This window comes from Epinephelus moara, chromosome 5 (genome assembly GCF_006386435.1).
Source record: "Epinephelus moara isolate mb chromosome 5, YSFRI_EMoa_1.0, whole genome shotgun sequence".
In the NCBI taxonomy this organism is placed as follows: Eukaryota; Metazoa; Chordata; class Actinopteri; order Perciformes; family Serranidae; genus Epinephelus; species Epinephelus moara.
The window spans coordinates 20022064-20034375 of NC_065510.1; the positions used below are offsets into that span (position 1 = coordinate 20022064).

General features: G+C 41.7%; 1 protein-coding gene and 1 pseudogene across 1 annotated transcript; both read right to left on the bottom strand.

Annotated features, from left to right (window-relative positions):
* Nucleotides 1–563: 563 nt before the first annotated feature.
* LOC126389920 (caspase-6-like) lies at nt 564–4506 on the bottom strand (annotated as a pseudogene).
* Nucleotides 4507–6905: 2399 nt separating this feature from the next.
* On the bottom strand, nt 6906–10944 carry LOC126389918 (caspase-6-like). The gene is made up of 8 exons (XM_050043894.1): nt 10870–10944; nt 10525–10566; nt 9351–9393; nt 9099–9248; nt 8854–8930; nt 8506–8681; nt 7780–7939; nt 6906–7616 (listed from the first exon to the last, which is right to left on the bottom strand). Exons 1-8 carry the CDS (start codon nt 10898–10900, stop codon nt 7381–7383), a joined length of 915 nt encoding a protein of 304 aa, XP_049899851.1. The 5' UTR covers nt 10901–10944; the 3' UTR covers nt 6906–7380.
* Between the last annotated feature and the right edge of the window lie 1368 nt (nt 10945–12312).

Here is a 12312-nt window from a genome sequence, read left to right on the forward strand (position 1 = left end):
GCCACCGTATGGAGAAAACTAATTTTAGACACTCGTATCCATGATCTCATTCCATCGTTCAGTACCCAAAGCTCATGACCATATTTGAGGGTTGGTACTACTAGATCGACCCCCTCCCTGTCACAAAACATTTTTTGAATGTTGCCCAGAAGTGAATTATTTCTCACTTTAAACATGATTATTGCAGTTTTAAATTGGACCAGATCTAAACATTTCAATGCATGTGACTTAAAAAACAGTGTGTTGGTGTGTTCCCTGTACCCCACGTTGTGCACTGTCCTGATTGCTCTCTTTTTAAGGATGCAACCACTTTCGCTTTGTGTAACCAATGTCAACATTTCAAAACTCCAATAAAGGCAGGTGGTGACACAGGTCAGTGCAGGCAAAATAATCTCTATCACTGAGAAAATCTCAAAGAAGTTTACATTGCTGGCATCCTTCTGTCAGTGTTGTACTCTGAATCCATCTGTGTCACAGTCTTGATCCTGTGGCAGTGTCACAGTTCCCTCTTCACTTCATACTGACACACACAAGACTCACTCTGGCTGTCCAGGTATGGCTGATATCCAGAGCCAAAGAAGAATAGCACGAGGAAGTACACAACAGGTGAAAGGTGAGCTGATTTGAAAGCAGGTGCCTTTATTAATTTGTTGAGAGTAAAAGTTACAATACCTCGAAGCAACATCCACAATCACAGCAGCATAGAGAGCCAGGCGGCAAGAGGTTTTGTCAGACTCTAAATATTGATTGTCAAATATATAGAACTTGGGTCTTTTTCAAAGATCAATATAAATCTACTAATCTTATTACAGGACCAGCTTGATTTTGTATTAATGAGTCAGTATTAAAGAATTGCTGTCAATTAGGGTTATTGAAGTATCCAGATTTACAGTGTTTAAAATGAGCTCTATCTTGCCCTCTGCAGGTCATACTGTGTTTTACAACCATTTCTACACTAACTTATTGCACAAGCAAGCTCTGTAACTTTCCTGGCATGAACCACAGCAGAAATGAATTTGTTAACTTTATACAATGTAATTGTAACACAAGTTACTCCTGATATTCTATTACTATTGTTTTCAATGTAAAAACTAAGACTGCCAATAGCTGATTGGCCAATGCATGTGTGAATATCAGGAGCAATATAAATCCAGCTCATTTTATGACTGAGCTTGGAAACGGTTACGTCTTTGGTCGGAAGTAAAGTTTCTTGGTGAGCATTGAAGCAAAGCAAGGTACTTGCTTCTTCCCAATGGCATTCTTGTCAGAACTGTTCTCGACACTCCTCATCGACACTTTCCTGTTCACCAGCGTCAGTAATTCTGCGAATTCAAGGGAGTTTCCATACTCCTGAAGCAGCTCACACAGATCCTGAATATACCAGGAACCTTTAATCGTCTCCCGGAGGGAATAGTAACCTTAAGGAACAACACAGATGACAGGACAGGATAGTTACTGACTGACCAGCAAAAGGGACATTTCAAGTGAGTAGTATCCACATGACATCTTCAAAGTATGAACTCAGTCAAATGTAGTGTGAACCTTCCCACTGTACTGAGACAAACATTCCCACCGGCTCACCTTCAGCCACAGAGTAGCACATGATGAAATCAGCCCCAGCAGGGAGAGTGTGTACACCGCTGGCTTCCACCACCACCTCGTTTGTCTCCAACACACTATGCGCTCCACTGGCTCCACCACAGGCTCCACCACAGGCAGTAACTGGATCATCATACATGCTCCACCACAGGCTCCACCACAGGCAGTAACTGGATCATCATACATTTGACCACGACATGCCTAGTGATGGACACAGCCACGTTTACTTAGAGGGCATTTTTCACAAAACTCTATATGATATTCGAAACACTAATATGGCAGCAGACCAGTATTTTCTATAGAAAGTATATAGTGGAGTGATGACATCTTGAGCAGAGAGAATGTAGTCACGCTCTGTGTGTGTGTGTGTGTGTGTGTGTGTGTGTGTGTGTGTGTGCGGGCGTGCATGCGTGCGTGCGTGCGTGTGTGTGTGTGTGTGTGTGCGTGTGTGTGTACGTGTGTGTGTGTGTGTTGTCATCCGAGCTCGGTTCAGCTGTGTGTGTGTGTGTGTGAGTATATTAGTCTTGTGCATGTATCCCACTGGCTAGCTCATTGCCGCCTCTCTGCACTGGTGGTATATGGTGGTAACTGCTAATAATGGCGACTGGAAGCTCAGCGCCCACCCTCCAGACTCCCCCTATTTAACACCGTTAGCTTTGTCAGCACTGTTGTCGTTGTTAGCACTGGTTGCTCTGTTAGCACCGTTAGCTGCCAGCCACTGGATCCACCACCTTCATGCTCTGAATATCATTTTGAGTTCCTATGGATTTCTAAGTACAGCATTAAAACAGCTGACACTACATGCTGCCATATTCTGATGGATTTGACTGGGTTTTGTCGCTGTTTTGGAGTTATTGGGTCATGCCTAGTAACACACTTAACTTTGAATGCATTTTCAAGAACTATAGATTTCCAAGTCAAGCATCAAAAACAAGTAATGCTGCACGCTGCCATACGCTGATGGATTCGACTGGGTTTTGTTTGCTTGTACCTGAAATATAAAGATCTTTGGCTTTCCTACGAGGCTCCTGCACTTGTCTCCTTTGAACGGGGATGTGATATCCTCAATGCTGATCTTGTCATCGTAGGTGTTAACGTGATCTTTCTCCCCGTGGCTCAGGAAGACGAGCAAAAAGCAGTCTGCATCTGAATGGTCGGCTTCTGCAGCTGGTGAGACATCAGGTATTTGTTACTGCAGCATATCACATGTTGGATCTGAGCTTTGTATCAACGGGACAACAAGGAAGCAGGAAGAAGAATTTAAACTGGCATAAGGGACAACGCATGTGCTTACCTTCCTTGAGTCTACCTAAGACTTCCACCTGTCCTAAGTCATTGTAAGTCTTCACTTCAAAGTTTAGCTCCTTCAGTCTAAAAGAGAGGTGATTACAAGTTCAGCATATATTGAAATACGTGAGAAGTGTTACCATAGAAAAACCTTACAGATGCCGAACAAGTGCAGACAAGTTCATAACCACACACTTCTACAAACACAGTGATCCCTCTGCAGTTGGCTGGGAAATGATACCTTTTCTCCAATTTGTCTCGGTCAGCCTTGGTTCCATCCCTGGTGTTTGACTTTATGAAGCGCTCTTGGTTAAAGATGAGTGCAAGGCCTCGTCGTTTGTTGTCCATCTTGTACTCCTCTGCAGGATCCAAAGCTAAAGAGCAGTTTGTACAAAGTCCAGCAATAAAATCGGACTTGTATGAGTTACAATGTTTTATTCTTTTTAAATGGTTTCATACAGGTGTTCATTTAACTTACTGGTTATTTCGGTCACTGTATTATTTATTGCAAGTGAGTACAGGCAATATAAATTAGGTGAGACTGATCATCAACCCAAAACTGCCTTGACTGTTACTGTGTATTATGTAGACAGGATATCAATTCCCCATATTTACTGTCATCCATTGTCATTTAGAAACTAGCATGAAACTATAATGGTGCTTTTTGTGCAGAGTGTGAACTCAGAGGTATTGAGTATCAAAGATTACACAGCCCATCCAGCTGAACTGTTTTGTATTAATACAATATAAATTCACTACATGTTAATCAGGTATACCTCGCCAGGATGATGACAAAATGGGGAAATTATGTCCTGTCTATGATATACAGTAATGATCAAGGCATTGAATTCACAGCACTTTGGCTCCACTGGCAATAAAATCTGACTTCTTTACAACCTCACCCTGTTCATTTTACTTTTGCTTTCATCATGGCAAACCTTTCCCCTGTTTGAAAATTGACTTAAACTTTGATAATCGTCCACAAGCTTTAAAAACAGTATGTAACAGGTAAAGCACTCACCTGCCCTGTCTGTTGCTGTTTTGCTGTCTTTAGCAACACTTCCTGGGAAGGTGACAGAAAGAGCAATTAAGTCCTGACATTGAGGATGTTTTTATGATGCCTCACATGTTGTACTAAATTTGTGACTGACTGAAGAGAAAGAAGACGAACAGTAAAGGCATGACAACTCTCATGTAAGACTGTAGTAAACGATAGTAAACAGCGTTCCTCTCATGATACTGAGCCTCAGTCACACTGGAAATTAAAACTTATTGTATTTATTTTTTCAACTTTTGAAATTGCATATGCAGGAGCCCACAACTTATGACTACTTTTGATTTAAAAGTTAAATCTAAATGTGTTACCTCCACATCCGTCTTCTTCTGTGTTAGACATCTTCACAGGTTGTCTTCACTCTAACTGCAGGTGATGACAAATGTATTTGCTCGGTCAATTCAACACTGATAAACTAAGATTAAACTCCTCCCCTTCAGTGTCATTGGCTGAAAGTGACAAGCAGAGAACATGGCTCACATGTGTCAGTCATGCAACAGCCAGGAATTTTGTGATTGCCACACTGCAACACCTTCTGATCCAACAATCCATTTTCTGCAGCTTCCAGTCCACATGTCCCTCTGCCCAGAAACGTTTTCCAGCTCCTTCTAGGGGATCCCAGAACATTCCCAAGCCAGATGAGATGGATAATCTCTACAATGTGTTGTGGATCTACAGTTTTTACCAGATCAGACTTACATCTACCAGGGCTGCAACTTTTGTGCAATGAATTTATTTGCCTAGTAGCACACGTGCGACAGACTGATTGCGAGCCACTTGTGTATGGTCTCTTTTTTTCTCGTTTTTTCACTAGACGACAAAAGCGTTCGCTGCCGTGGATCGTCTGGCAGCCAGGTGAGTTGGTTCATTAGCATAATGAGTGTCTTTGTGTCTGTGGGGGAGGCGGGGCTATGGGCTACACACACACACACACACACACACACACACAGTGCGATCTTCGGGGGGGGGTTTGGGGGTGGAGAAAAAAAAAGAGAGTTGAGCATAAGAGAAAGACATGGAACTTGTTCCTAAACCAAATGCCACCGCCCCTGTGTGGGAGTATTTTGGATTTAAACCAAATGACAGAGGGCAGCCAAGTAATTTGGACGAGCCGGTTTGCCGGGTTTGTTCTAAAACCATCTCAACAAAAAGAGCGAAGATGACCAACTTAACTGCACACCTGAGAGTGAGAGACTGAGTCTATTTTTTGTATTTATAGGTCTTTATTTATTTATTTTTGGTATTTTTACGTGTATTTAAATTTTCTTTTTTTGCATTTGTAAATATTCTTGTTAAATAAATGTTTATTTCTCTTTAAAAGGGTGTACTTGCATCATTATGCCTTTATTATCATTATGTTTATGTTTTAAAAATGGTCTAAAGACAGCAAAAATTACAACAATAATAAAGATAGTCTTAAAAGCACAATGTTACGCAATATTATAATTTCTGACGCAATTAATCGCCCAGCAAAATTTGTTATCGTGACAGGTGCTACAAACTTTCTGGCTTGTGCTACAAAATTATCACCCTCTGTAGCACCAGTGCTATGGGCTAAAAAAGTTAATGTACAGCCCTGTCTACGCACAGGAACAGCAGTTCAGCTCAGAGCCCCCTAGCCCTGCCACCCTATGGAGAAACAAATTTTGGACACTCTTATCCATGATCTCATTCTTTCAGTCAATACCCAAAGCTCATAACCATATTTGAGGGTTGGTACTACTAGATCGACTGGTAAACCAAAAGCTTTGCCTTGGGTTTCAGCTTCTTCTTCATCACAAAGGTCCAGTACAACTGGACCTACTGACACCTCACCAGTCTGCCCATTGACCTTGTGCTCCATTTTGTCCTCACTCATGAACAAGACTCCAGGATACTTGAACTCCTTCACTTGGGGCAGCAACTCTGCAGCACCTTCTTGGCCGATTTATGGGGTCTGTGAGTCAGGGCTTTCCTCTGGGGCAACAGCAACTCAAAAGCATTCAAACACAGGGATTTAAAAAAAACTGTAAACAATAAAAGTGTGTTTCAGGTCGGTAAAGCCAGAGTTCAGGAGAGTTTAGCATCTAATCTAGGCCTTGATTTTGTTGCAACTCATCAGGCAGACAAGTCCACAAGTCCACCCCAGACACTGAAATACACAGACTCTTCTTAGTTGTACAAAAGGATTGTTTTTTAAAATAAAATTCTCCTCTTAAATTATAACCCCCTCCCTGTCAGAAAAGATTTTTTTGAATGTTGCCCAGAAGTGAATTATTTCTCACTTTAAACATGATTATTGCAGTTTTAAATTGGACCAGATCTAAACATTTNTTGCAACTCATCAGGCAGACAAGTCCACAAGTCCACCCCAGACACTGAAATACACAGACTCTTCTTAGTTGTACAAAAGGATTGTTTTTTAAAATAAAATTCTCCTCTTAAATTATAACCCCCTCCCTGTCAGAAAAGATTTTTTTGAATGTTGCCCAGAAGTTAATTATTTCTCACTTTAAACATGATTATTGCAGTTTTAAATTGGACCAGATCTAAACATTTCAATGCATGTGACTTAAAAAACAGTGTGTTGGTGTGTTCCCTGTACCCCACGTTGTGCACTGTCCTGATTGCTCTCTTTTTAAGGATGCAACCACTTTCGCTTTGTGTAACCAATGTCAACATTTCAAAACTCCAATAAAGGCAGGTGGTGACACAGGTCAGTGCAGGCAAAATAATCTCTATCACTGAGAAAATCTCAAAGAAGTTTACATTGCTGGCATCCTTCTGTCAGTGTTGTACTCTGAATCCATCTGTGTCACAGTCTTGATCCTGTGGCAGTGTCACAGTTCCCTCTTCACTTCATACTGACACACACAAGACTCACTCTGGCTGTCCAGGTATGGCTGATATCCAGAGCCAAAGAAGAATAGCACGAGGAAGTACACAACAGGTGAAAGGTGAGCTGATTTGAAAGCAGGTGCCTTTATTAATTTGTTGAGAGTTAAAGTTACAATGCCTCGAAGCAACATCCACAATCACAGCAGCATAGAGAGCCAGGCGGCAAGAGGTTTTGTCAGACTCTAAATATTGATTGTCAAATATATAGAACTTGGGACATTTTCAAAGATCAATATAAATCTACTAATCTTATTACAGGACCAGCTTGATTTTTTATTTACGAGTCAGTATTAAAGAATTGCTGTCAATTAGGGTTATTGCAGTAACCAGATTTAGAGAACTTATTGCACAAGCAAGCTCTGTAACTTTCCTGGCATGAACCACAGCAGAAATGAATTTGTTAATTTTATAAAATGTAAATGTAACACAAGTTACTCCTGTTATTCTGTTACTATTGTTTTCAATGTAGAAACTAAGACTGCCAATAGCTGATTGTTCAATGTATGTGTGAATATCAGGAGTAATATAAGTCCAGCTCATTTTATGACTGAGCTTGGAAACGGTTACTTCTTTGGTCGGAAGTAAAGTTTCTTGGTGAGCATTGAAGCAAAGCAAGGTACTTGCTTCTTCCCAATGGCATTCCTGTCTCTACTTTTCTCAACACTCCTCATCGACACTTTCCTGTTGACCAGCGTCAGTAATTCTGTGAATTCAAGGGAGTTCCCATACTCCTGAAGCAGCTCACACAGATCCTGAATATACCAGGTACCTTTGATCGCATCCCGGAGGGAATAGTAACCTTAAGGAACAACACAGATGACAGGACAGGATAGTTACTGACTGACCAGCAAAAGGGATATTTCAAGTGAGTAGTATCCACGTGACATCTTCAAAGTATGAACTCAGTCAAATGTAGTGTGAACCTTCCCACTGTACTGAGACAAACATTCCCACCGGCTCACCTTCAGCCACAGAGTAGCACATGATGAAATCAGCCCCAGCAGGGAGAGTGTGTACACCGCTGGCTTCCACCACCACCTCGTTTGTCTCCAACACACTATGCGCTCCACCGGCTCCACCACAGGCAGTAACTGGATCATCATACATTTGACCGCGGCATGCCTAGTGATGGACACAGCCACGTTTACTTAGAGGGCATTTTTAACAAAACTCTATATGATATTCGAAACATTAATATGGCAGCAGACCAGTATTTTCTGTAGAAAGTATATAGTGGAGTGATGACATCTTGAGCAGAGAATGTAGTCACGCTCTGTGTGTGTGTGTGTGTGTGTGTGTGCGTGCGTGCGTGCGTGCGTGCGTGCGTGCGTGCGTGTGTCATCCGAGCTTCTCAATGGTCCAGCTGTGTGTGTGTGTGAGTATATTAGTCTTGTGCATGTATCCCACTGGCTAGCTCATTGCCGCCTCTCTGCACTGGTGGTAACTGCTAATAATGGCTAATGGAAGCTCAGCGCCCACCCTCCAGACTCCCCCTATTTAACACCGTTAGCTTTGTCAGCACTCTTGCCATTGATAGCACTGTTTGCGCTTTTAGCACTGTTAGCATGCTCTGAATATCATTTTGAGTTCCTTTAAGACCTGTGGATTTTTAAGTAAAGCATTAAAAACAGGTAATACTGCACGCTGCCATACGCTGATGGATTCGACTGGGTTTTGTTTGCATGTACCTGAAATATAAAGATCTTTGGCTTTCCTACGAGGCTCCTGCACTTGTCTCCTTTGAACAGGGATGTGATATCCTGAATGCTGATCTTGCCATCTTTAGCAAAAACATGATCATCATCGCCATGACTCAGGAAGACGAGCAAAAAGCAGTCTGCATCTGAATGGTCGGCTTCTGCGGCTGGTGAGACATCAGGTATTTTGTTAAGTAAGTGGCTTGTACTGCAGACTATCACATGTTGGATCTGAGCTTTGTATCTACAGGACAACAAGGAAGCAGGGACAAATTTAAACTGGTTCCTGAATATACATTAAGTCATTTAAGTGGTATAAGTGATGATGCATGTGCTTGCCTTCAGTGATTCTATCTTCGACTTCCTTCTTTCCGAGGTCATCATAAGCCCTCACTTCAAATTTTAGATCCGTCAGTCTAAAAGAGAGGTGATTAAAAGTTCAGCATATATTGAAATACATGGGAAATTCTTTCAAAGTTTTACCAAAGAAAAACCTTATAGATGCCAAACAAGTGCAGACGAGATCATAACCACACAGTTATAAAAACACAGTGTTCTTTCAGCAGCTGGCTGTGACGTGATACCTTTTCTCCAAGTTTTTCCCATCAGCCTCGGTTCCATGCCTGTCATTTAGCCCCACGCGCCAGTTGAAGCGCTCCTGGTTAAAGATGAGTGCAAGGCCTCGTCGTTTGTTGTCCATCTTGTACTCCTCTGCAGGATCCAAAGGCAAAGAGCTGTTTCATGATGAAAAAGAGCACAGAAACAGAGACAATATTAGGTGAGTGCTGGTGAGAATTCCCAGCTTATAACCACAAAGACAAAAATAACCAGTTTACCTTCTGATGAAGGCGTCAGTCTCTGTTAGGTTCTCCGTGCATGCTATAAAAAACAACACACATTAATAATCCATGTAATGATATAGAATATACTTACTAAGCAATAATACACTGAAAAATCTAGCTTTACAGCTTTTTAGATATCACAATTAGTTTCAGTTTCAGTTTATTTTATTTACAAAAGGACAGTACACATTAATCAACAGTGTTACTGTAAATGTGCCAGTTTTAGCCAGCCGACTAATTCGCAACTGCAGCCCTTTGGCAAGATGTTATAGACAAACCTGAAAGATAAATATATTAAAAGTAGACAGCATCATGGTATAAAATAACTAATAATTACTGGGAACATGTCGTTGAAATCGCCAAAAATAGAGAGAGGGATTGAGATTTTAGGGCGATTGCTTATGTTTTAAGCAGCACAACTACAGGTGCATGAATTGCTCCACTGCTGCTGGTATTGGGTCAAGCAGCATTATTCCAAAGGCCAAAAGTGACACCTGACTGCAGTTTGTACAAAGTCCAGAAATAAAATCCAACTTGTATGAGAGTTATGATGTTTTATTCTTTTTAAATGGTTTCATAGAGGTGTTCATTTAACTTAACGGTTATTTCGGTCACTGTATTATTTACAGGACTATGGGTAATATAAATTTGGTGAGACTGATCATTAACCCCAACTGCCTTGACTATTACTGTGTATTATGTAGACAGGATATCACTTCCCCATATTTACTGTCATCCTTTGACATTTGCAAACTTGTTAACATGAAACTATAATGGTGCTTTTTGTGCGGAGTGTGAACTCAGAGGTATTGAGTATCAAAGATGACACAGCCCATCCAGCTAAACTGTTTTGTATTAATACAATATAAATTCACAGCATTTGTCTGTCATAAATTAATTTAGCTAGGATGATGACAAAATGGGGAAATGATGTCCTGTGATAAACAGTAATAATCAAGGCATCCTGGTTTAATGATTAATCTCATCCTATTGAGTTCACAGTACTTTGGCTCCATTGGCAATAAAATCTGACTTCTTTACAACCTCACCCTGTTCATTTCACTTTTGCTTTCATCATGGCAAACCTTTCCCCTGTTTGAAAATTGACTTAAACTTTAATAATTGTCCACAAGCTTTAAAAACAGTATGTAACAGGTAAAGCACTCACCTGCCCTGTCTGTTGCTGTTTTGCTGTCTTTAGCAACACTTCCTGGGAAGGTGACAGAAAGAGCAATTAAGTCCTGACATTGAGGATGTTTTTATGATGCCTCACATGTTGTACTAAATTTGTGACTGACTGAAGAGAAAGAAGACGAACAGTAAAGGCATGACAACTCTCATGTAAGACTGTAGTAAACAATAGTAAACAGCTCTCCTCTCATGATACTGAGCCTCAGTCACATTGGAAATTAAAACTTCATTGTATTTATTTTTTCAACTTTTGAAATTCCATATGCAGGAGCCCACAACTTATGTCTACTTTTGATTTAAAAGATAAATCTAAATGTGTTACCTCTACATCCGTCTTCTGCTGTGCTTGACATCTTCACAGGTTGTCTTCACTCTAACTGCAGGTGCTGACAAATGTATTTGCTCGGTCAATTCAACACTGATAAACTAGGATTAAACTCCTCCCCTTCAATGTCATTGGCTGAAAGTGACAAGCAGAGAACATGGCTCACATCTGTCAGTCAAAGGTCAACAGCCAGGAAGTTTGTGATTGCCACACTGCAACACCTTCTGATCCATCAATCCATTTTCTGCAGCTTCCAGTCTATATGTCCCTCTGCCCAGCAACATTTTCCAGCTCCTCCTGGGGGATCCCAGAACATTCCCAAGCCAGATGAGATAGATAATCTCTCCAATGTGTTGTGGCTCTACCCCACAGTCTCCTACCAGTTGGACGTACCCAGAAACTCTCTGAAGGAAGAAGCCCAGGAGGCATCCAGATCAGTTGCCCAAAAAACCTCAACTGACTTACATCTACACACAGGAACAGCAGCTCTACTCAGAGCCCCCTAGCCCTGCCACCGTATGGAGAAAACTAATTTTGGACACTCTTATCCATGGCCTACTCGAATTCCTTGTCCCCACTCCCCTTAGATGAATTTCGAAATTCTTTCGGAGGTGGAGGTGAAAGACCTTGCTGACAGGAGACCCAGTCAGACGTCCCCAGTACATCCTAACTACACATTTGGATTTACTGGGTTGGTCCAGTTGTCTCCCCTGCCATCTGATCCGTCACATCCATCAGCTGACAGCTCTGCTCCTGTCCTCATCAGAGTCTCCAAGACATACACCCCTATTTCTGAAAATAAGACCACGAAATCAATCATTGATCTCTGGCCTTAGGTATTCTGGTATCAAATAAGAATTACACTGTGCTTGAACATGGTGTTTATCATGGTTAATCTGTGACTAGCTCAAGTCCAATAACAAAGCACCAAGCCATTACTCCCATTCACTCCCTCTAGGTTTCTCCATTGTTGCTAGCGTGAGTCCCTACGGCAAGCTATAGAAACCCTAGGTGGTATCCTATTCGGGACACCACTCTGAAATTCCAAGAAGACATAATACTTGTAACTGCTGTTTGGTGAATTGGCATTAACAAAATTCAGCAACTATGAGTCTCAGCAGCTCAGTCACTATGAGGCAACCTTCTTATTCTCTAGGGAGAACTCCAACACAGCAGTACTCAGCTCAAGATCCCCCACCTGCCTGACACCTCTCACACTGGGCAACTCAAAAAAAGGAGAGTCCAGCCCCATTTTCAGGACCGTGGTTCCAATGGGTTCCAGTGCCATGCGTAGGGGCAAAGAATGGCAGTCAGAGGCGAGGACCTAGACAAAAGCATCCAACCCCAATGCCTATCCCTGCAGGTGGTGGGTCTTTAGGGCAGCGGCTCCATGTAGTTCTTTCGGGCCGTGCCTGACCAATGATTCATAGGTCAAGGACC

Coding starts and splice junctions, on each gene's coding strand:
- LOC126389918 (XM_050043894.1), bottom strand. CDS start 10,900: ATGTCAAGCACAGCAGAAGACGGATGTAGAG. Junction 8,931..9,098: donor GGGAAAAACTTGGAGAAAAG/GTATCACGTCAC, acceptor CCTCTCTTTTAG/ACTGACGGATCTAAAATTTG. Junction 8,682..8,853: donor CGAAGATAGAATCACTGAAG/GCAAGCACATGC, acceptor ATGTCTCACCAG/CCGCAGAAGCCGACCATTCA.